The sequence below is a fragment of the Hemitrygon akajei genome, chromosome 13 (genome assembly GCF_048418815.1).
Source record: "Hemitrygon akajei chromosome 13, sHemAka1.3, whole genome shotgun sequence".
NCBI lineage: Eukaryota > Metazoa > Chordata > Chondrichthyes > Myliobatiformes > Dasyatidae > Hemitrygon > Hemitrygon akajei.
Window position 1 is genome coordinate 95,519,447 of NC_133136.1, and position 25,617 is coordinate 95,545,063.

General features: G+C 40.9%; 1 protein-coding gene across 24 annotated transcripts in view; it reads left to right on the plus strand.

The window, feature by feature from the left end:
* Nucleotides 1–25,617, plus strand: part of ank2b (ankyrin 2b, neuronal) — an 874,534-nt gene that overhangs the window by 506,871 nt on the left and 342,046 nt on the right. For 21 of the 24 annotated variants that reach the window (XM_073065114.1, XM_073065112.1, XM_073065128.1 and 18 more), the window contains 2 exons: nucleotides 18,864–19,049; nucleotides 21,369–21,392. In XM_073065114.1, coding sequence (XP_072921215.1) covers nucleotides 18,864–19,049; nucleotides 21,369–21,392 — 210 coding nt within the window. The remainder of the gene's footprint in view (nucleotides 1–18,863; nucleotides 19,050–21,368; nucleotides 21,393–25,617) is intronic. The other 3 variants (XM_073065104.1, XM_073065121.1, XM_073065127.1) reach the window with 1 other exon arrangement.

Genomic DNA, 25,617 nt, shown 5'->3' on the forward strand with positions numbered 1-25,617 from the left:
CTGAGCATCCAGTACCTAGTACACATGACATCTCCATTTAAGATCTCCAACATCCACTGTGAAGGTCAGTGGTAACAGTTCTTGTAGCTATCCTACTGGATGTCTGTTTGTCTTCTTGGTTATCCCACGCTAGGACTTCCTGTCCAATCTTAAAATTCCTTGCTGGTTCACTTGGGACTGTCTGAACTGTTTATTCTGCACTTCCCTCTGTAGATCTGGTTTCAGGAGGTCTATGTGAGATCTCAGATTCCTGCTCATGAATAGCATTGCAGGTGTTTGATTCGTCATTGCATGAACAGAGTTCCAATAGACAAAAAGGAAATTGTGCTGTAGAGAAATGTCCTTTAAAGCTTTAATGGACTTCTTGAAGATTTGGATAAACCTTTCAGCTAATCTATTCACTGCTGGGTGGTGAGCAGCTGACTTGAAATGTCTGATGCCATTTTTCTTCATGAACAGTCTGAACTCTTCTGACATGTATAGCGATCCGTTGTCACTCACAATTTGTTCAAGTAAGCCATTTCTGGAGAATATAGTACTCAGAACAGAAACTGTCATTTCTGACATGGTTGACTTCATTGGTACAACCTCTGGCCATTTCAAATGAGCATTCACAGCAATCAGAAACATGGAGTCCATGAATGGCCCAGCAAAGTCAATATGCACTTTTTTTGCATGGTGAAGACGTCCACTCCCACGATTGTAACTGTGCTTGTGGGGGTGCATTTTGAACTTTCTGGCATCCTGAACAGCTTTTGGTCAAGTCTTCAATCTGCCTATCCCCGGCTACCACACGAAGATCCAGGTGAGACACTTCGTTTTTACTGTACTGTACTCTTTACTGTGTCCTTTTCTGACACACTGATGTGCAGTTTAGAGGGAGCAACAACACAAGATCTACACATCAGGGTTCTTTGACATATAGAGAATTGGCCTTGTCTGCTTGAGAACTCTGGAAACATAGGATTACTATGAGCTGGCCATCATTTCATGGTGATGTCATAGACTTTTGACAATGTCAGGTTATTCCTTGTTTCTCTTTGTCTTTCAAAATTCATTATTGCCAACTGGTCCGTTAATGCTGTGCGGAACATCTCTGTTGGGTCACAGTATGAAGACTTTTCTTCTTCAGTTGTCAACAGCGGAAGACATGACAGACCGTCTGCATTGCTATTTTGTTTGGTACGCTTGAACACTACATCACAAGAGTGGGCTCCCAGGAAAAGTGTCCAACATTGTAACTGGTTAGCAGTCATCACTGAGATTCCCTTCCTGGGACTGAAAATGAACATGAGGCACTGGTGGTTTATCACGAGAGTAAATCTTTTTCTGTAAGGTAGTGGTAGAAGTTCTTTACTCCCTATACTAGACTAAGGGAAACTTGGTTGACCTGTGTGTAGTTGCATACTGTGTACGTCAGTGATCTTGAAGCAAATGTAATCGGGCATTCAGATCCATCTTTCATTGTGTGTGAAAAAATGGCTCCAATGCTATAAGTGGACGCATTACACGCCAGTCTGATGTGTAGAGACGGATCATAATAGGTGAGCAGATCATCTTATGATACTGATCTCTTTGTTTCCTTGAGTACTCTTTTACATCTCTCTGTCCATTCCCACATTGCTCTTGTCGGTGTCAGTATGTTCAATAGGTGCGGCACTGTAGCACTGTTTGGGAGGAACCGGTGGTAGTAGTTTACAAGACCCAAGTATGTCCCGAGTTGTGACACAGTTACCAGTTTAGATGCCTGCAGAACTGCTTTAATATTCTCTTCTGACTTTTGTAAGCCATGCTTGTCAATGGCATGTCCACAGTATGAGATTTCATTCTTGAAAATCTCACATTTCTGTCTCTTTGCACACAGACCATAGTCACTCAGCCTGGTAAGCACTTGATATCAAGTTTCCAGAGGTGCTCTTCATCATTCTTACCAGTCACAATGATGCCATCAAGGTAACATTGTGCTCCTGGGATACCTGGATCACTTAGTCCATTGCTCTTTGCCTAATTGCTGGAGCTGATGCAATACCAAAGATTATCCTGGAGCAGTCCCTTGTGAGTTTTGATTGTGAGGGACTTCCTGCTTCACTTCTCAATTTACAATTGCAGATAGGCTTGTGACAAGTCAATTTTTGGAAACCTCCCCTCACCTGCCAAAGATGCAAAAACATCTTCTATTGATGGCAGGGACAGCACAGTACACAGGACAGGGTTAATGCTCATTTTGAAGACCCCTCAAATGCGAACTGCTCTAGCCTTCCCTTTCTTGATGACTGGGACAACGGGCATGGCCCAAATGCTCCACTCAAGCTTGGAGAGAATTCAGATGCCTCCAAGCTCTGAAGTTCAGCATCCACTTTAGGACATAGTGTGTAAGGCATTGGAAGCACATTATGGAATCATGGTGTTGTCTGCTTCATCCAGTTCAATTCTGGCCTTCATGCCTTTGAATTTACCAATACCCTTCTCAAACACTTTCCCATCAGCATTGAGCAGCTGTGACGGCCTCTGGTTATTGCTTCCATTTGGGCTGCAGTTGCCTGTTGATGATACTTTGAGAGCTTTGATTTAGTTGGTGGTGGGTGAGTGGAATGCACTGCCAGTGGTAGTGGTAGAAGCGGTTACAATGGGGTCTTTTAATAGGATCTTTGATAGGTACATGGAGCTTAGAAAAATAGAGGGCTATACACTGGGGAAATTCTAGGCATTTTCTAGAGTAGGTTACGTGGTCGGCACAACGTTGTGGGCTGAAGGGCCTGTAATGTGCTGCAAATTTCTATGTTCTATGACCCTAGTGGAGCCAGCAAGATGTCTCCTCTCTGTAAAGATCCCTATTCTGTCAATCAGGTGTGCATACCAAGGAGGAAGGAGACAGCCTCAGGGCTGTTAAAGGCATTATTGTTTTAAATGGCAGATTGTGTTGCCATGTCACGGAGGTTTGAAATAAGATCATAAGACATAGGAGCAGAATTAGGCTATCTGGCCCATTGAGTCTGCTTCACCATTCAAACATGGCTGATCCTTTCATCCCCCTCCTCAGCCCCATTCCCTGGCCTTCTGTCTGTAAATTTTGATGCCACATCCAATTAAGAACCTATCAAGCTCTGCCTTAAATATACCCAACGACCTGGCTTCCACAGCTGCATGTGGTAATAAATTCCACAAATTCACCCTCCTCTGGCTAAAGAAATTTCTCGGCATCTCTGTTTTAAATGGATGCTCCTCTATCCTGAGGCTGTGCCCTCTTGTTCTAAACTCCCCCACCATGGAAAACATTCTTTTCAGATCAACTCTTCCTAGGGCTTTCAACATTCAAAGCGTTTCAATGAGATCCCCCCAAATCGTCCTAATTTGCAGAAAGTACAGACCCTGAGCCATCAAACGTTCCTCACATGATAACCCTTTCATCAGAATTATCCTTCTGAACCTCCACTGGGCCCTCTCCAATGCCAGCACACCTTTTCTTAGATGAGGAGCCCAAAACTGTTCAGAATACTCAAGGTAAGGCCTCACCAGTGCCTTATGGCCGCATGGTGTGCCGACAACAACCTGGCCCTTAACACCCAGAAGACCAAGGAGATCATTGTGGATTTCAGGCGTGTTAGGAGTCACACTCACGTTCCCATCTACATCAACGGAGCTGTAGTGGAGCATGTATCAAGTTTCAAGTTCCTTGGTGTCCACATTTCCGAGGATATCACCTGGTTTCTGAACTCCTCCATCCTGATCAAAAAGGCACAACAGCGCCTTTATTTCCTGCGGAGCATCAAGAAAGCTCACCTCTGTCCCAGGATACTGACGGACTTTTACCACAGTACCATTGAGAGCATACTCAACAACTGCATCTCAGTGTGGTATGGCAATTGTCCCGTATCAGACTGCAAAGCACTCCAGCAGGTGGTGAAAACTGCCCAGCAGATTATCGGCACCCAATTGCCCACCATTGAGAACATCTACCATAAACGCTGCCTGGGCAGGGTGAAAGGCATTATCAAGGATGCATCTCAATCTACCCATGGACTTTTTACTCTCCGGTAGGCACTACAGGAGCCTCCGCTCCCATACGAGCAGGCACAGGAAGAGCTGCTTCCCTGAGGCTGTGACCCTGCTGAACCTCACATCACAGCACTAAGCAATATTGCACCCATATTTTACTGTCTCAGTACTTTTATATTTGTGTGGCGTAGCACTTACTTTTTATTCGCAGTTATTTTGTAAATAACACTTTTCTTTGCATTTCTGGTTAGATGCCAACTGCAATTCATTGGCTTTGTATCTGTACTCAGCACAATGACAATAAAGTTGAATCTATCAATAAAGTCTCGGTATCACATCCCTGCTCTTGTATTCAAGACCGCTTGAAATGAATACTAGCATTGCATCTGCCTTCCTCAACACTGACTCTACCTGCAGGCTGACCTTTAGGGGGTTCTGCATAAGGACTCCAAAGTCCCTTTGCATCCCAGATGTTTGGATTTTCTCCCCCTTTAGAAAATACTCTGCACATTTATTTCTACTACCAAAGTTGATAACAATGCATTTTCCAACATTGTATTTCATTTGCCATTCTCTTGCCCATTCTCCTAATCTGCCTAAGACCTTCTGCAGACTACCTATTTCCTCAACACTATCTGCCCCTCTACCAATCTTCGGATCATCTGCAAATTTGGTGACAAAGCCATCTATTCCATCATCTAAATCATTGATATACAGCATAAAAAGAAGTGGTTGCAACACCGACCCCTGCAGAACACCACTTGTCATTGGCAGCCAATCAGAAAAGGATCCTTTTATTTCTACTTGTTGTCCCCTACCAATCAGTCAATGCTCTAACCATTTCAGTAACTTTCCTGTATACCATGGGCTCTTAACGTGGTAAGCAGCCTCATGTGTGGCTCCATGTCAAAGACCTTCTGCAAGTCCAAATATACAACATCCACTGCAGATCCTTTATCTATCCTACATGTAACCTCCACAAAAATTTACCCAACAGATTTGACTGGCAAGATTTTCCCTTAATTAAACCATGTTGATTTTGTCCTATCTTGTCCTGTGTCACCAAGTACTCCTTAACCTTATCCTTAACAACTGACTCTAACATCTTCCCAACCACTGAGGTCAAGCTAACTGGTCTATAATTTCCTTCCTGCTGCCTTCCAACTTTCTTAAAGAGTGGAGTGACATTTACAATTTTCCAGTCATCTGACCATGCCAGAGACCAATGATTTTTGAAAGATTATTACAATGCCTCCACAATCTCTACCACTACTTCTTTCAGAACCCTGGAGTGCAGTTTATCTGGTCTGGGAGACTTATGTACCATTAGGTCTTTCAGCTTTTTGAGCACCTTCTCCATTGTTGTAGTAACTGCACTCACTCCTCTTCCCTCACACCCTTCACCATCTCCAGCAGGGTTTTCTAGGGATAAGGAGACACATCCCAATCCTGAGGGGCGGGCTGGTGAGCTCGGACAGCTCATACACCTGACCAGCCAGCAATTCAGGCAGGAGCAATGGATCTGTCATTAATGAACCTAATTGAATCAGGTCATGCATATTAAAATATAGTTGAATGGCCCCTAAATCCCATAGGTCGGTGAGTCAGCTGGGCAAGAATTGCCCTGGCCACTGGTGCAGCTTTTGGGCTAAATCGTGTAACTTGGTGGTAGTGTAGTTACAGATAATGATCTTGGTTGTGGTAGGGATAGCTCCTGCAGCTTGATTCCTCTTTAATTGTTACATGCCAAAGAGGGTGCACCTTGATTACATTGCTTTCATCCTCATTGAAATCATTATCGTACCGAATAGCCCCATCCCAATTATCTGGGTCCCAATCCTACAGCAGGCTCATAGATCGAACCTTTACAGGATGCACTGCCAAGCAGCTGTGGCACATGAGACACTTTTGCATTACGGTAGCCAATGTAAATGCCATGGCAGACTCTTTAACTTTCAGCGTTCAGTGTGCTCCTGCACTGTCCGTGCTGCTTCACTTAAAATAGTGTTCTGAGAACTCAAAGAGGTCAACTCGCGCTGCTGTCACTGGCTTTCCTTACAAAGCTCTGATTTTTTAGTACTCCTCTGCCACAATGCAGCCATAAAAACAATGCCCCGATTTGAGGCAGAGAATTTCTCTAGAGGGAAAAGCAGTATGCTTAAAACATTGTGATACTACACATGGAAGCTTAACATCAGATAATTTAACAAATATCTTCTCTCAACATTCGGAAGGACTCCATTTACTCTGAGCATTAGGTAGTGATCCAGAAACCTCAGAGTTAACTGTCCATCCAGAGACCTGATAAGTATTGGGTATGGTATTGCTCAACTTGCTCATCCAACTCCCCAACATAAGCCTAATTTATTATTATAAAATACGCAATGCAAATAAACCACACAAAATAGTACTGTACATAGCAATTCTCAAAGATATTTGGGCTCATGATTCTTCGTCACCACTTGATTGTTGCTGCCAGAGAAACTCTGAATTCTGAATCGTAAAACTACCCCTGGGTTTCAGGCACCAGCCGCAATCACACTCGTGGTTGAAGACCAAAGAAAATTCAAAAAATAGCCCAATATATCCACAAGCGTCATGAACTCAGAGACAGACAAACTCTTTGATCGTTTGTTCTCAGGTCATTAACACAAACTGATTTTTTCAAAATGTGTGTTCATTAACACAGCATTCAGCATACCCTCATAAATCAATCAGGCATTTTAATAGTCACTCTTTGTCAAGTCAAGTCAAGTCACTTTTTATTGTCATTTTGACCATAACTGCTGGTACAGTACACAGTAAAAACGAGACAACGTTTTTCAGGACCATGGTGTTACATGAAACAGTGCAAATACTAGACTGAACTATGTAAAAAAAAACACAGAAAAATAAACTACACTAGACTACAGACCTACCCAGGACTGCATAAAGTGCACAAAACAGTGCAGGCATTACAATAAATAATAAACGAGACAACACAGCAGTAACTTGTGTCAGTCCAGGCTCTGGGTTTTGAGGAGTCTGATAGCTCGGGGGAGGAAACTGTTACATAGTCTAGTCGTGAGAGCCCAAATGCTTCGGTGCCTTTTCCCAGATGGCAGGAGGGAGAAGACTTTGTATGAGGGGTGCGTGGGGTCCTTCATAATGCTGTTTGCTTTTCAGATGCAGCGTGTAGTGTAAATGTCCGTAATGGCGGGAAGAAAGACCCCAACGATCTTCTCAGCTGACCTCAGCTGAGAACCCCAGCTGCAGGGTCTTGCTCATTAGTCTTCCAATGTCCAGACACAGTACATTCCTTGGGCGTAGAAAGTACATTAATGTTTACACATAAGCAATAATTTGAATAAAAAAAATACATCAAATCACATGACAGACATTCTCAGTGTTTACTCATGAACAGACATTTAGACACTAACAGACCTACAGACTTCACATGTTACAGAATCAGAAAACAGTAAGTTTGTCATTGGCTGTGACAGACATTCATTCATTGTTTACAAATCACATATAAACCATATAACCATATAACAATTACAGCATGGAAATAGGCCATCTCGGCCCTTCTAGTCCATGCCAAACGCTTACTGTCACCTAGTCCCACTGACCTGCACTCAGCCCATAACCCTTCATTCCTTTCCTGTCCATATACCCATACAATTTTACTTTAAATGACAACATCAAACCTGCCTCTACCACTTCTACTGGAAGCTCATTCCACACAGCTACCACTCTCAGAGTAAAGAAATTCCCCTTCGTGTTACCACTAAACTTTTGCCCCTAACTCTCAACTCATGTCCTCTTGTTTGAATCTCCCCTGTTCTCAATGGAAAAAACTTACCATGTCAACCCTATTTATCCCTCTCATAAATTTAAATACCTCTATCAAGTCACCCCTCAACCTTCTACGCTCCAAAGAATAAAGAACCAACTTATTCAACCTTTCTCTCTAACTTAGGTGCAGAAACCCAGGTAACATTCTAGTAAATCTTCTCTGTACACTCTCTATTTTGTTGAGATCTTTCCTATAATTCGGTGACCAGAACTGTACACAATACTCCAAATTTGGCCTCACCAATGCCTTGTACAATTTTAACATTACATCCCAACTCCTATACTCAGTGCTCTGATTTATAAAGGCCAGCATACCAAAACCTTTCTTCATCACCCTATCCACATGAGATTCCACCTTCAGGGAACTATGCACCATTATTCCTAGATCACTCTGTTCTATTGCATTCTTCAATGCCCTACCATTTACCATGTATGTCCTATTTTGATTATTCCTACCAAAATGTAGCACCTCACACTTATCAGCATTAAACTCCATCTGCCATCTTTTAGCCCACTCTTCTAATTAGCTTAAATCTCTCTGCAAGCTTTGAAAACCTACTTCATTATCCACAACTCCACCTATTTAGTATCATCTGCATACTTACTAATCCAATTTACCACCCCATCATCCAGATCATTAATGTATATGACAAACAACATTGGACCCAGTACAGATCCCTGAGGCACACCACTAGTCACCGGCCTCCAACCTGACAAACATTTATCCACCACTACTCTATGGCATCTCCCATCCAGCTACTGTTGAATCCATTTTACTTCTTCAATATTAACACCTAAATATTGAAGCTTTCTAACTAACCTTCCATGTGGAACCTTGTCAAAGGCCTTACTGAACAGTACTGAACTGTACAGACAACATCCACCGCTTTACCCTCATCAACCTTCCTAGTAAACTCTTCAAAAAATTCAATAAGATTTGTCAAACATGATCTTCCAGGCACAAATCCACGTGGACTGTTCCTAATCAGACCCTGTCTATCCAGATAATTACATATACCATCTCTCAGAATACGTTCCATTAATTTACCCACCACTGACATCAAACTTACAGGCCTATAATTGCTAGGTTTATGCTTAGAACCCTTTTTAAACAATGGAACAACATGAGCAATACGCCACTCCTCTGGCACCATCCCCGTTTCTAATTTGAAATATTTCTGTCAGAGCCCCTGCTATTTCTACACTAACCTCCGTCAAGGTCCAAGGGCATATCCTGTCAGGACCCGAAGATTTATCTACTTTTGTATTCCTTTAAAGCACCAGTACTTCCTCCTCTTTAATCATCATAGTTTCCATAACTTCCCTACTTGTTTCCCTTACCTTACACAATTCAATATCCTTCTCCTTAGTGAATACCGAAGAAAAGAAATTGTTCAAAATCTCCTCCATCTCTTTTGGCTCCACACATAGCTGTCCACTCTGATTCTCTAAGGGGCCAATTTTATCCCTCACTATCCTTTTGCTATTAATATAACTGTAGAAACCCTTTGGATTTATTTTCAACTTACTTGCCAAAGCAACCTCATATCTTTTTAGCTGTTCTAATTTCTTTCTTAAGAATCTTTTTACGTTCTTTATATTCCTCGAGCACCTCATTTACTCCATGCTGCCTATATTTATTGTAGATCTCTCTCTTTTTCTGAACCAAATTCCAATATCCTTTGAAAACCATGGCTCTCTCAAACTTTTAACCTTTCCTTTCAACCTAACAGGAACATAAAGATTCTGTACCCTCAAAATTTCACCTTTAAATGACCTCCATTTCTCTATCACCTCCTTCCTATAAAACAAATTGTCCTAATCCACTCCTTCTAAATCCTTTCGCATCTCCTCAAAATTAGCCTTTCTCCAATCAAAAATCTCAACCCTGGGTCCAGTCCTATCCTTCTCCATAATTATATTGAAACTAATGGCATTGTGATCACTGGACCCAAAGTGCTCCCCAACATATACCTCCGTCACCTGACCCATCTCATTCCCTAACAGGAGATCCAATACTGCCCCTTCTCTAGTTGGTACCTCCATGTATTGCTGCAAAAAACTATCCTGCACACATTTTACAAACTCCAAACCATCCAGCCCTTTTACAGTATGGGTTTCCCAGTCTATGTTTGGAAAATTAAAATCTCCCACAATCACAACCCTGTGCTTACGTCAAATAAATGTTATCTCCTTACAAATTTCCTCCTCCAATTCTCTCTTCCCATACACCCCTATAAGTGTTACTGCACCTTTCCCATTTCTCAATTCCACCCACATAGTCTCCCTAGACGAGCCCTCTAATCTATCCTGCTACAGCACCGCTGTAATATTTTCTCTGACAAGCAATGCAACACCTCCCCCTCTTGTCCCTCTGATTCTATCACACCTGAAGCAACGAAATCCAGGAATATTTAGTTGCCAATCGTACCCCTCCTGCAACCATGTTCCACTAATAACTACAACATCATATTTCCTGGTATCAATCATGCTCTAAGCTCATCCACCTTTCTTACGATGCTCCTAGCATTAAAATAAATGCATTTAAGAAATTCCCCACCTCTTCCTCTCTGTTTATCTCTCACGGTGCAAACAACTTTACTATCTTCTTTTTCTTCCTTCTCCCATACATCTGTTCCTACACTCTGGTTCCCCTACCCCTTGTATCTAGTTTAAATCCACTGGAGCCACTCTAGCAAACCTACCTGCAAGAATATTTGTCCCCCTCCAGTTCAAATGTAAACCGTCCCACCAGAACAGGTCCCACCTTCCCTGGAAAACTGCCCAATTATCTATAAATCTGAAGCCCTCCCTCCTGCACCATGTCTTCAGCCACATGTTGATCTGCGCTATCTTACTATTTCTAAACCCACCTGCATGTGGCACTGGTAGCAATTGTCAGATTGCTAACCTGGAGGTCCTGTCCTTTAACTTGGTGTCTAACTCCCTAAACTCACCTTTCAGGACCTCCTCTCTCTTCCTACCCACCTCATTGGTCCCTACATGGACCACGACATCCAGCTGTTCCCCTCCCTTTTGAGAATACTGAGAACTTGATCCAAGATATCATGGACCCTGGCACCAGGGAGGCAACAGACCATCTGGGATTCTCGACCTCTTCCACAGAACCTCCTATCTGTCCCCCTAACTATCGATTCCCCTATCACTACTGCTCTCCTCTTTTCCCTCCTTCCCTTCTGAGCTGAGGGTCCAGTCTTGGTGCCAGAGACGCAACTACTATGACTTGTCCCTGGTAGGTCGTCCCCACCAACAGTATCCAAAATGGTATACTTATTATTGATGGGAACAGCCACAGGGGTGCTCTGCTCATTCTGTCTAATCCCCTTCCTTCTCCTGGAAGTCACCCAACTACCCGTCTCCTGACTCTTAGGGGTGACTAGCTCCCTGTAACTCCTGTTTTTTTCTGCCTCTGCCTCCCAAATGATCCGAAGTTCATCCAGCTCCAGCTCCAGTTCCCTAACACGGTTTGTCAGGAGCTGCAGCTGGATGGACCTTTTGTAGGTGTAGGTGCTATTTCATTGTTTTCTTGAACACGACCTAACAATTTCAGAACAAACAGCAACGAAACTGACGCCAGAAGAGTTAGAAATCTACTCACCAAATCCTTTGACCCATAACTTACTGAATAAATAAGTATACTCACTTTGCCCTGTTTTCTGTCCTTGCTCGTATGAAGGTGGTTTACCTATTTATGCAAGTACTTCTCTGACAATAGATGTGTAACAGCCTAATGTAACATTGTTTGTAAATACAAGATAATACTGATGCAGACATGTTTTATACATTTAACAAGGTGCTTTATTAATGCAACAGAGTTAGTCATTTTTTCAATGTTCGTCGTCAGCCGGGTCAATCTGTCCATGAACTCCCTGTCAGTTGCCTCCGTACGCTCCAGTATTTGTTTTTTTTTACTTTTAAGTTCTCCTGTGCGAAAGCCAACAGCTGTCCGTTGTTTTAATTTTTTCTAGTCTGTAACTGTAAAACGCACACTTTTATGGCGAGATTCAACACCAAACATGTCGCTTGTTTTCGGTAGATGTGTCCTGCGCATGCGCAGGAGGAGGAGATTCGCCACAATCTCCATTTCAATGTGGATAGAGATATTTTTTTAAACGCATAATGTAGACACCTAATGTTTTTACGCAAAACCGGCGTTTTCAAAATTATCCAGTCTAATGTGGACGTAGCCTCAGATTTAATAGTGAGCACTAACTTATCTCATTGTTCTAAATCAATACAGATTCAGGACCATTACAATTTAATGTGTTTCTCTAATTAGAAACAGGAGAGCCATTTAGTCATTTCAGCCTATCCATTAATTAATCTGTTTTAAATATTAATTTGATTTTGAGGGAGGGAAGGGACCTATTTAAACTGATGCCAGATCTTAAACTGATGTCAGATTTTGCTGCTGAATTTTAAGATTATGTCCCCTCGTTTTCCATCAAAAAAGACAAAATCTTTTAATTTACTCTATATTTTTGGCCCGTCAAGCTGATTACTCCTCTAGTATTGGAGCCCCTTGCCCCTATCTTTATTTCTTCCTATCTTTTGATTTGACGTTGTCATGCTCATTGTGGGTTTTACAGCTGTGAATCCCAGCCAACTAATCAATGATCATTTTAATAAAGTGATAAAGTGGAGTGTTCAAGGCAAGGCATGATTGGATTGTAATCTCATGGTATTGCTATCGGCTTTTCCTTTCTTCCATAATTTGCATCTGAATTTTTCAAAGGCAGTAAGAAAGAGAAAATCATGACCCAGAAATGATGAAGTATTTATGCAGCTGAGATCACAGACAGTGGTCAGAAATCAGCCTGAAGCATTTGGGGTGTATGTTCAATAATTCATATAACTGCAGGCAAAAAAAAGTGATTGCTTTTAAAAATTTAAAGCGATTCTTTCCTTGGAGGTAACTCCTTTGGTTCTTAAGTTTCAGTTTGTTTTAAAATTTTTATCAGCTATTACCAAATGGAATTTCCGAGTAAAAATCAAAAATTACAATGCACGTATTATTTCATCTCAGAATCATAGAATGTGATAGGGCAGAAAGAGCCCACACATTGTATTATGACTGCAATTCCTCTCCAATAGAGCTATCTAGTTAACTTAATTTGACCTAGCATTCTATTAGTGCTGTTTCCTCATGTTCCAATGTCCAATCAGTCCAGAGTAACAGGAGAACTGTTAATTTTAGGAGTGGATTATCTTCTTACTCCAGGTCAATTAGACACAAATGTTAACATCCTGATAACGCCAAAAAGCATTTAATGCAAAATTGATTCTTCACTGAAGACGGGGTTAATCTTGTTTTGTGCGAAGTTCCTGTGATGGAGATGAAATCACTGAGCTTTGCATTTGATTCTTCTTCTTCTTTCTCCTCCACCGAAGACCATAAGACAGAGGAGCAGAATTAGACCATACAGCTCATCAAGTGTGCTCCACCATTCCATAATGGCTTCTTTATCATCCTTCAACCCCATTCTCCTGCCTTCTCCCCATAACCGTTGACACCCTGACTAATCAAGAACCGATCAACCTCCACTTTAAATATTATAAAATAACATAGCTTCCACAGACATCTGTGGCAATGATTTACCACACTTTAGCAAAAGAAATTCCTCCTCGTCTCGGTTCTAAAAAAAATGCCATCAGGATAGACAAAGGAGGATCGGTTGATGTTGTGTACTTGTATTTTTAGAAATCCCACACATGGGGCTGCTAGGAACCCATGGAATTACAGGGAAGTTACAAGCATGGGTGGAGCATTGGCTGACTGGCAGAAAACGACAGTGGGAATAAATGGATTTTACTCTGGCTGGCTGCCAGATACAAGAGAAGTTCCACAGGGGTCGGTGTTGGGACCGCTGCTTTTTAACGATGTATGTCAATGATTTTGGACTATGGGATTAATGGATTTGTGGCTAAATTTGCCAATGCTGCTTCAAGTTCATTTGATAATTTCATCCTGAGCAGATCACTTGTCAAAACTGTAAGTGTTTGAGGAATATCAAAGCATTGCAATCCTTGAGCAAGTAAAATTCAGAAAAGAGCAAAGCTTGATAAATGCATCTGTTTGGAAGCAAATTGAGTTCTGAGCCTCATTTATAAAAAGATTGGGTGCGTATCAAATAATTAATTAGGCAAAATTATCATTTTTTGAAAGCTGTACAGATAAATATTATGTTGCATACCATTATAGTTTAAATACATTTTAAAGCAATTGTTTTATCCCTCATTTTTCTTTTTCTTTGATCCTTCAAAACACCCAAGAGCAACCAACTCCTTGATTTATGCTATAGCAGCAAATGTCAATACAATGCACAGAGGGATCGAAGTTTAACTCTCCCTCTTCTTATTGAAGGTTCAAACACAGCAAGCCATTTTAATTCTGGATTAAGCAATATGTAAAATTTTGGAATTATTCATTAATATAGTAAGTGCCAATAGCCTCATCTTTAGCTCACTGCAAATGTGAGCCACCGATTTTGTAACTTTGTAATTTTATCTTTGAATCTGTTGGTTAATTTTGTTATCCATTGGAACAGTTTGCTCACTTTCCAATAGTCTACAATAAGTTGTCCTAATTTTGGAGTTACTTTATTCATTCAGGTTTGACCTTATATGGCTTTAAAATTATTCTTTTTTATCGCTCTTCTTCCTGATAATCAGTGAAATAACTGCATGAAAAACACTGCTAGTATTTGAGTTTACAGTCACTTTCATGAGGTCAGAAAGAAAGGTGATTGTGAAAATCTCAAACAGTATACTTTTCATAATGACTGTGACATCAAAGAATGCAGTGACAGGTACTGAACAGGTGCAGAGGTTCAATAAGCAAAAATAGCTATTTGGGTTTGACAATAGAGAATAGCCAGCAGCTATGAAGTTATCCCCCAGTTTATGAACAATGCTTTCAAGAGAAAAAGAAATTGAAAAATCTCTCCCATTTTACTCACATCTGCTCTCATCCCATCCTCCCACTACCCCACTCAGGATAGGGTTCCCCTTGTCCTCACCTAACACCCTACCAGTCTCCGGGTCCAACATATAATTCTCTGTAACTTCTGCCACATCCAATGGGATCCCACTACCAAGCACATCTTTCCCACCCCCCTTTCTGCTTTCCACAGGGTTTGCTCCCTACGTGACTCCCTTGTCCATTCATCCCCCCATCCCTTCCCACCTATCTCCCTCCCGGCACTTATCCTTGTAAGCGGAACAAGTGCTACACCTGCCCTTACACTTTCTCCCTCACCACCATTCAGGGCCCCAGACAGTCCTTCTAGGTGAGGCGCCACTTCACCTGTGAGTCTGCTGGTGTGATATACTGCGTCTGGTGCTCCCGGTGCGGCCTTTTATATAGTGGTGAGACCCGATGCAGACTGGGAGACCATTTCGCTGAACACCTACACTCTGTCTGCCAGAGATAGCAGGACCTCCCAGTGGCCACACATTTTAATTCCATGTCCCATTCCCATTCTCATATGTCTCTCCATGGCCTCCTCTACTCTCAGGATGAAGCCACACTCAGGTTGGAGGAACAACACCTGATATTCTGTCTGGGTAGCCTCCAACCTGATGGCATGAACATTGATTTCTCTAACTTCCATTAATGCCCCTCCTTCCCTTCTCACCCCATCCCTTATTTATTTATTATTCCTCCCCCTTTTTTTCTCTCTCTGTCCCTCTCACATTCACTCCTTGCCTGTTCTCCATCTCCCTCTGGTGCTCCCCTCCCACTTTCTTTCTCCCTAGGCCTCCCTTCCCATGATCCTCTTCCTTCTCCAGCCTTGTATCCCTTTTGCCTATCAACTTCCCAGCTCTTAGCTTCATCCCTCCCCCTCCTGTCTTCTCCTATCATTTCAGATCTCCCCTTCCCCTCCCACTTTCAAATCTCTTACTATCTTTTCTTTCAGTTAGTCCTGTTGAAGGGTCTCGACCCAAAACGTTGACTGCTTCTTCCTATAGATGCTGCTGCCCTGCTGCGTTTCACTAGCATTTTGTGTATGTTGCTTGAAAAACATTAAAGGGCTTTTTCTGACTGAGTGCTGTTTAGGTTTCAACAGCCTATTTGTCAACAATTAATGATCATCTCAATCAACCATTTTGGCATGGCAAATGTTAGCTCAGTTTGTGACAAAAGTTTCATTCAGAAAACCTAGCACATTATGTCCATCACTGGGATCATTTGTAAAGGCAGTACCGGATTGGCCATAAGTGCCAAGAAAGTCAAAAATAAATGAAAATTCAACACACTCCCAAGGTATCAGAGGGACTCAAATAGGCTGGTAAACTTGCCCAGAGAAGGCATGTTCTTTCTGTAAAGGAGGCACTGCAGTAGCAGCTGAAATAGTAGAGAGGTTAGGAAGCTGAGAATAACTGTGACCTGGATCTCCATGGATAAAGTAGTCTTGCTGTCCATATGAGATTGTATTTGTGGTCACAGGAAATGTCAAATGCCACTGAGGGACAAGGTATATAGTTTACTCATTTCAGGAGAAGCTGGGTTGAAGAGTCATAGAGTAATAGAACAGTACAACACAGAAACAGGCCATTTGGCCCATCTAGTCTGCTTGCATTAATTTAATTAGCTCCATCAACAAACATCCAAACCTGAGCCTTCCATACCCCTCTCATCCATTTATCTATCCAAACTTTTCTTAAATGTTAAAATTAACCCTGTATCCCCGACTTTTGCTGGCAGCGCATTCCACACTCCTAGCATGTTCTGTGAAGTTCCTCCTCATATTCTTCTTAAACATTTCATATTTCACCCTTAACCCATGATCTCTAGTTGTAGCCTCACCAATCCTCTGTAGAAAAACTTTGCTTGCATTTATCCTATCTATTCTCCTCACAATTTTGTATACCTCTATCGAAGCTCCCCTCAATCTTCTCTGTTCTAGGGAGTGAAGTCCTAATCTATTCACTCTTTCCCAATACCCTGGGTTCTCAAGTCCGAGCAACATCCTTATAAATTTTGTCTGCACTCAGTCAATCTTATTTGCAGGTGGGTGACCAAAACAGTAAACAATATTCCAAATTAGGCCTCATCAACATCTTATACAATTTCCCATTTCCTGTACTCACTACTTAGATTTATAAAAGCCAATGTGCCTTCATTAGTCAATGTATTGAGTAAAGATTCTTTGACCATATGCTCACCTGGATCTACTACCACAGTCACATATACCTTTCCACTCACCTGGCTTCACCTATCACCTTCCAAGTATTCTCATTCCTCTCCCCTCACTGTTTATTTCAGGTATCTACCCCCTTTCCTCTACCTGAAACGTCAACTGATAACTCTTTTCCATAGATGCTCCCTGACCTGCTAAGTTCCTCCAGCATTTTGTGTGCGTTGCCTTGCAATATGCCAAAAGCTTTCTTTACTGCTCCACCTTATGGACCTGTATGAATGCCAAGCAACTCAACTTTCTTGGTCTTCTTGACCATGCGAGTCCTTATCAAAGGTCTCGTTAAAGTCCATGCAGACAACATCCATTACCTTTTGTAATCAACTTTCCTGGCAACTTCCTTGGAAAAACTCTTTAGGTTGGTTATACATGACTTACCATGCAAAAAGGCTTGCTGACTACCCTTAATCAGTTCAAATCTATCCAAATACTCATATATCCCATTGCTTAAAATACTTTCCAATAACTTTCCCACTACTGATATCGGACTGACCGGCCTATAATTCCTTGGCTTATTCTTAAAACGTGTCATAAGCAATGGACTGCATTATCCATCCTCCAATCCTCTGAAACCTCACCCATGACTAAAGATGTTTTAAATATCCTGCAATTTCTACGCTTGCCTCCCACAGGGTCCAAGAGAACACCTTGTCAGGCCCTGGGGATTTAGCCACTCTAATTTTCATCAATACAGCAAAAATATCCTCCTCTGTAATCTGTGTAGGATTAATGACCTCACTGCTGCTTTGCCTCACATCTATAGACAAGTAAACACAGATGCATGCAAAAAAGTATCTATTTAAGATCTCCCTAGTCTTCTTTGACTCCATGAATAGATTATCACTCCAGAGAACCAATTTTGTCCCTTGCTATCCTTTTGCTCTTAATATATCTGTAGAGTCCTTAAGGAATTTTCTTCACCTTATCTGCCAGAGCAACCTTATGTGTTCTTCTTGCCTTCCTGATTTTCTTCTTAAGTGTTCCCTTGCATTTCTTTACTCTTCAAGCACCTCATATGTTCCTGCCTGCCTGTACCTGCTATGTACTTCATTTTTCTTAGCCAGGGTCTCAATGTCTATTGAAAGCCAATGTCCCCTAAATCTATTATCCCTGGCCTTTATTCTGACAGGAACATACAAAACCCTGTACTCTCAAAGTTTCACTTTTGATAGCCTTCCACTTGCCACGTATACCTTGCTAAAAATATGCCTATCCAAATCCTACTTGCCAGATCCTTTCTGATACCATCAAAATTAGCCTTTCACCAATTTAGAACCTCAACCCAAGGACCAGACCTTTCCTTTTCCATAATTACCTTGATACTAATGGTGTTATGATCACTAGATGCAAAGTGTTGCCCTACACAAACGTCTGTCACCTACCCTGCCTCATTCCCTAATAGGAGATCTAGTATTACAGTATTGCACTCACTCTAGTTGGGATTTCTATGCACTGATTAAGGAAACTTTCCTTACAAACTCTTTCCCATCCAACCCTTACATTATGGGAGTCCCAGTCAATATATGGGAAGTTAAAATCACCTACTTTCACAATTGTTTCTTGCAAGTCTGCGATCTCTCTACAAGTTTGTTCCTTTAAACCCCGCGGACTGTTGGGTGGTCTATAATATAGCCACATTATTGTGGTCATACCCTTCTTATTGCTCAGTTCCACCCATAAATGCTGAAGCAAGCTCTTGTAGTTCTGTGTTGGGATTACTGACCTTGCCTTGCATTTACCTTTAAATTTACAGCTCAGCATAATATTAATTTTTGTTTTGTTTCTCTAAAATTCTTGTTTTCGTGTTGCCAGGATGGGTTCACTCCCCTGGCGGTCGCACTGCAACAGGGTCACAACCAGGTCGTTGCTATCTTACTTGAAAATGACACCAAAGGAAAGGTGCGCTTACCAGCCCTACATATTGCTGCAAGGAAAGATGATACCAAATCTGCTGCTTTGCTGTTACAGAATGACCACAATGCCGATGTGCAGTCAAAGGTGAGACTCCTTGCCCTAATTAGAAAGAGAATGCTGAATAGGCGTCACCATATTAATAAGATTGTGTGTGTTTTAACTCAATGAACAGTTTCTTCATTTCACAGTCGTGTATTTATTCTGATATATCTTGCTTTAAATCTATTCGGGATATATTCTATGCTCCATATATAGAGTATTAAATGCTATTCAGGATATAATCTGTGCTCCATATATACATACTCAACTGAATATGTATAATAACTTATTTTACTGATCTCCCCTTTGCTCACAATTAAACAATGTATTTTCAGTTTCTAAACGGTTGTTGCAATTGACATTAGAGATTCTGCAGACACAAACAAGATGCTGGAAATCCAGAACAACATGCTCAAAACGATGGACACGGTTCATCAGTCATGAAGAAAGGTTTTTTTCCTGAAACATTGACTGACCTGCTGAATTCCTCCAGCATTTTGTGAATGTTATTCTGGATTTCCAGCGTAGAGAGAATCTCATGTGTTTATGATTTGTCAAAATAAATTGGGTTTAATTTGTACATACTTGGGATCTTCTGAAGACTCATCCTAGGTGAGATAAAGATTGGTTCAAACAAACCATTATGGATGATGGAAATATGAAATAAAACTGAAAAGAACATGTAAGTAGTCATGTAAACAGGCAGCATTCTTAGAGGGAGAAACAACATTAATATTATAGTTGTATATCTCCACTCAATTCAGCCTTCAAACCTGCACCATCATTCAATACAATTATGTCTGATCAGTTATCTTAATGTTGTGTTCCTGCTTTATTCCCATACTTCTTGATACATTTTGCATCAAGAAATTTATTTTAAAAATGTTAGCAACTTGGCTTCCATAATGTCCTGTATTACTGAATTTCAAAGGTTCACCACTTTCTGAATGCAAACATTTCTCCTCATCTTATTACCAAATTTCTTGCCCAATAACTGTGGCTCCAGCCAGAGGAGCACTCAATTCAACTAACCTTGTCAGAATTTTTAAAGTTTTAATTAGTTCACTAAATTCTGGTTCATACTAGCTTAATCTCTCTTCATATGGCAGTCCCAGCCTTTGAGTTCTTCTATTGCAACTCAGTACAGCACCACTGGGAGATGGTATTGTATATAAGGTTTATTTATGTTGATTCATTAAAGGTTCTGTGAATCTGTTATGAGATTGGGAGATCTAGATACAGTACATCTCAGAAAAATTCAGATTTATTACGTACAGCTCCTAAAGAAACCCATTCCATTGCAGGGACCCAAGTAAATAATTGTTAAGGGAAATAATATTGTATAACCTAGAACATCCTCTCCATGACCTACTGAATAAGCAGCGGAGTACTCTTTTGAGCAGACTCATTCAGCTCCGCTGTCACAAGGGCTGTAACAGAAAATCTTTCCTAACAAATGCAATAAATATATACAACAGTTCATCTCCATGTGACAGGAGAACACACATCATAGTGCAATAGTTTCTATTTTATTATTTTGTAAATTATTATTGTAGATTGGTAAATTATGTTATTCTGTACTTTATTATTAATTAAGTCTGCACACTGCGAATTTTGGGATCAATAAAGTACTTATTATTAATATTATTATATAAAAATTAAAAGAAGATTCAGTTATGAATTGAGGTGTTTTTGTATAATTTATTTGGCAGAATATTTTCTGCCTAATTCTCCTGCTATTCTCCAACTATTCATCACTCTCTAATTTTAAACTCATAATTACTAATATCTAGTAATTACTGCTCTGCAACATGCCTTCTTGTTCCTATTGAAAAGAAAGACAGGAATAAGAATAAAACTGATGTTTCTGCAAATGGAGATCAGGCCTCGGGTCTCTGATTCTGGCTTCTGTATTTTACCATCAAATACTTCATACAGTTTTGATACAGAGTTTTATCAGCACCTCTCTTAAAAGGTTGTACATGTTTGGACCATTAATTTTAAAAGATAATTCTAAATGTTTGGTGGAGTATGTAATTGTATTTTGTTCTTGTGAAGTAATTTAAAATCAAAGAGAGCTTGCTGTGCTATACATTTGCCATCACATCTTCTGTGACCTTAGGACATATTTCAAGCTATTGGTGTATGCTGCTTTTAATAGCCTTCACATATGGAATATGTATAATTACACAGTGCTTTATGTTCAGTTACAATGTATTAACTCTGCTGCTTTCTATTCAGAAGGATCCTTTATGTCTTCACCGATAGATAGTTCTTTTTTTTGAAGTTCCTTTCCAGCTTAAAATTTTAATTTTTCTTCCTTTTTCATGACAATATTTCTGTTTCTTTTTAATGCTGTTCCAGATGATGGTGAATAGAACCACAGAGGTATTTGTCTAGACTTCTTCAAATGTTCTCATTTATATTCTAAAGGTCTCCCATAAGATTTATATTACTGTATAACTGCTTGGTTTATTATGCTGGCAATCATGATGTTCACATTAATTTCCATGAAATCTGGTTTCATCTCACTCCTTGTAAATTAAATAAAAGTTAAGATGATGTTATATTAATTTCATTAATAATATAATAGGGGAAGGGGTTACATTGCAGTTTAACTAAAGTTACCAATTAAAAATCACCTTAAAAATATATATACAAAAATTACATTCAAAGTGGTTCTCTTTAGTGGGTATATACCCATGCATAATGTGTACATTTTCCTGAGTTAAATGTTGATGCACTACAGAGTGCATTATTTTTATGAATCCAGATTAAAATGAGTGGATTATTTTTAGATACACCTCTAGAGCAGCTAAGTATATACATTAGCTGGCCATGGGAATATCAGTGAGTTCCACAATGGCTAAGACTATATTATTGTATTTCTATTACATTCATTGGCATTTTCTCATATTATTTTGTATTTCTGATTTTGACAAGAATCCATAATTCAGCTTTTGTGTTGTTTTGCAGTCCTGTGCAGTTCTCCTGCATTTAATTCTCCTCCATGCACTTTCTCATTAAAATTAAATTTGATTTTCTTAAAACATAGAAACATAGAAACCCTACAGCACAATACTAGCCCTTTGGCCCACAAAGCTGTGCCGAACATGACCCTGCCTTAGAAATTACCTAGTGTTACACATAGCCCTCTATTTTTATAAGGCCCATGTGCCTATCCAGGAGTCTCTTAAAAGACCCACCTACACCACCGTTGCCAGCAGCCCATTCCATGCACTTATTACTCTCTGTGTAAAAAACTCACCCCTGACATCTCCTCTGTACCTACTCCCAAGCAGCTTAAAACTATGCCATTTTGTGTTAGCCATTTCAACCCTGGGCCTCTGACTATCCACATGATCAATGCCTCTTATCATCTTATACACCTCCATCAGATCATCTCTCATCCTCCATTGCTCCAAGGAGAGAAGGCCAAGTTCACTCAACCTATTCGCATAAGGCATGCTCCCCAATCCAGGCAATATCCTTGTAAATCACCTCTGCACCCTTTCTATGGTTTCCACATCCTTCCTGTATTGAGGTGACCAGAACTGAGCACAGTACTCCAAGTGGGATCTGACCAGGGTCCTATAAAGCTGTAACATTACCGGTCTTCTTCTAAATAATTGTGCCTCACTCTTTTCCTTCATTACAATGTATGCCTCCATAATATGGCATTTATTTATTTATTTATGTATGTATGTATGTATGTATGTATGTATGTATGTATGTATTTAGAGATGCCGTGTGGTCAGGTCCTTCCGGTCCAAAGAGTCGCATCACCTAGCAACCCCTGATTTATCCTTAACCTACCACAGGACAATTTACAATGAATAATTAATCTCCTAACAGGAAAGTGGGAGGAAACCAGAGCACCTGGAGGATACCCACGCGTTTGCGGGGAGGATGTACAAACTCCTTACAGACTGGGCAAGAATAAAACTGTGAAGTCTGACAATTATAGCATCACATGATAGAATAGTTTAGAACAGCAGTGGAAAAGGGCAGTAAATATGTCTGTGTAGTCCATGTCATGAAAATATGGACCTGATAGAAGACACTACTTTCTTCACCTTGGAAGACACTAGCAGTGTGCTGCAAAATCCAGGTGTCAGGGGTCCTGAAGTGTTTGAAGTTACCATTACGAGAGAGAAGGTTCTTGGGAAACTGGAACGTCTGAAGGTAGATAAGTCACCTGGACCAGATGGTGTTCACCCTCAGGGTTCTGAAAGAGGTGGCTGAAGAGATTGTGGAGGCATTAGTAATGATCTTTCAAGAATCTCTAGATTCTGGAATGGTTCTGGAAGGCTGGAAAATTGCAAATGTCACTCCATTCTTCAAGAAGGGAGAGAGGCAGAAGAAAGGAAACTGTAGGCCAGTTAGTCCACATTATAATGCCATAATGCCCTCTTACTGTTTAAAGGAAAAGAGTGAGGCAGAATTATTTGGAAGAAGACCCCACTTGGAGGACTGTGCTGTAGTTCTGGTCGCCTCACTGCAGGAAGGCTGTGGAAACTACAGAAAGGGTGCAGAGGAGATTTACAAGGATGTTGCCTGGATTGGGGAGCATGCCTTATGAGAATAGGTTGCATGAACTCGACCTTTTCTCCTTGGAGCGACGGAGGATGAGAGGTGACCTGATAAAGGTATATAAGATGATGAGAGGCATTGATGGTGTGGATAGTCAGAGTCTTTTTCCCAGGGCTGAAATAGCTAACACGAGAGGACGTAGTTTTATGGTGCTTGGAAGAAGGTACAGAGGAGATATCAGGGGCAAGTTTTTTACGCAGAGAGTGGTGAGTGCATGGAATGGGCTGCCGGTGACGGTGGTGGAGGTGGAGGCTGATACGATAGGATTTTTTAAGAGACTCCTGGATGGGTATATGGAGCAGAGAAAAACAGAGGACTATGGGTAATGTAGGTAATTTCTCAGGTAAGGACATGTTCGGCACAGCTTTGTGGGCCAAAGGGCCTATATTGTAGGTTTTCTATGTTTCTATATTTTCTAACTGGTGAGAAAATACAAAAAACTGAGATGCAAAGGGACTTGGGAGTCCTTGTGCAGGATTCCCTAAAGGATAATTTGCAGGTTGAGATTGTGGTGAGGAAGGAAAATGTAATGCTAGCATTCATTTCAAGTGAATAAGAATATAAAAGCAAGGATGTAATGTTTAGACTTTATAAAGCACTGGTGCGGATACTTGGAGTGTTCTGAGCAGTTTGGTCCCCTTATCGTTGAAAGCATATGCTAAAACTGGAGAGGCTCAAAAGGAGTTCTATGAAAATGATTCCAGGATTGAATGGCTTGTCATATGAAGAGCATTTGATGACTCTGGGCCTGTATTCACTAGAATTCAGAAGAATGCGGGGAGACCTCATTGAAACCTATTGATGCACCATCAATAACTCACTCTGAGATGTAAGAAGTGAGATATCGGCTTTTATTGACTGGAAGAATGAACAACACAACATCCTGGAGAATGAGGGCCGGCCTCAGGCCTCATTCGCCTTTATACAGGGGTTTGTGGGAGGAGCCACAGGAGCAGTCAGCAGGGGTCTGTTGGGAGCAAACCACTCTGGTATATGTAGTTCACCACACCTATCGAATAGTGAATGGACTTGACAGAGTGGATGTGGAGAGGATGTTTCCTATGATGGAGGAGTCTAAGACCAAAGGACAAAGCCTTAGAATAGAGGGGCACAGCTTTTGGAACGGAGATGAGGAGGAATTTTTTTTATCCAAAGAATGGTGTATCTGTGGAATTGTTTGCCACAGGCAGCTGTAAAGGCCAAGCCTTCAGGTATATTTAAGGCAGAAGTTGATAGATTCTTGATTGGACAGGGTATGAAGGGATACAGGGAGAAGGCAGGAGATTGGGGCTGAGAAGAAAATTGGATCAGTCATTATGAAATGGCGGAGTAGGCTCAATGGGCCAAATGGCCTAATTCTGCTCCTATATCTTAAAGTGTTATGGACTTAAGATCTTATAATATTCTGCAGGAGTTCTCATAATTAGCAGATAACTCCAGACAAACATCCCAGAGCTTTGGAGCTATAAAGTCATACAATTTGACAACATGGAAACAGGGCCTTCAGCACAACTCATTCCTGCTGATAAGTGTTCCAACCTGAATATTTCTATTTCCCTGTGATAGGGTTCAATTATGAGTAATCCCATTTCCTTGTGATAAACGTTCCAATCTGAGTAATCCCATTTGCCTGGGACAGTGTTCCCCCCTGAGTAATCCTGGTTCCCTGTGATAGCATTCCAATTTGAATAATCCGATTTCCGTGTGTTAAACTTTCCAACCTGAGTAATCCCATTTCCCTGTGATAGTGTTCCAATCTGAGTATTACCATTTCCCTGCGATAGCATTCCAATCTGATTAATCTCATTTCCCTATGATAAACGTTCCAATCTGAGTAATCCCATTACCCTGTGATAGCATTCCAATTTGAGTAATCCCATTTCTCTGTAATTCCATTCTAATCTGAGTAATCCCATTTCCCTATGTAGCGTTCCTACCTCAGTAATCTCATTTTCCCGTGATAGCGTCCAATCTATGTAATCCCAATTCACCGTGATAGCGTTCCAATCTGAGTTATCGC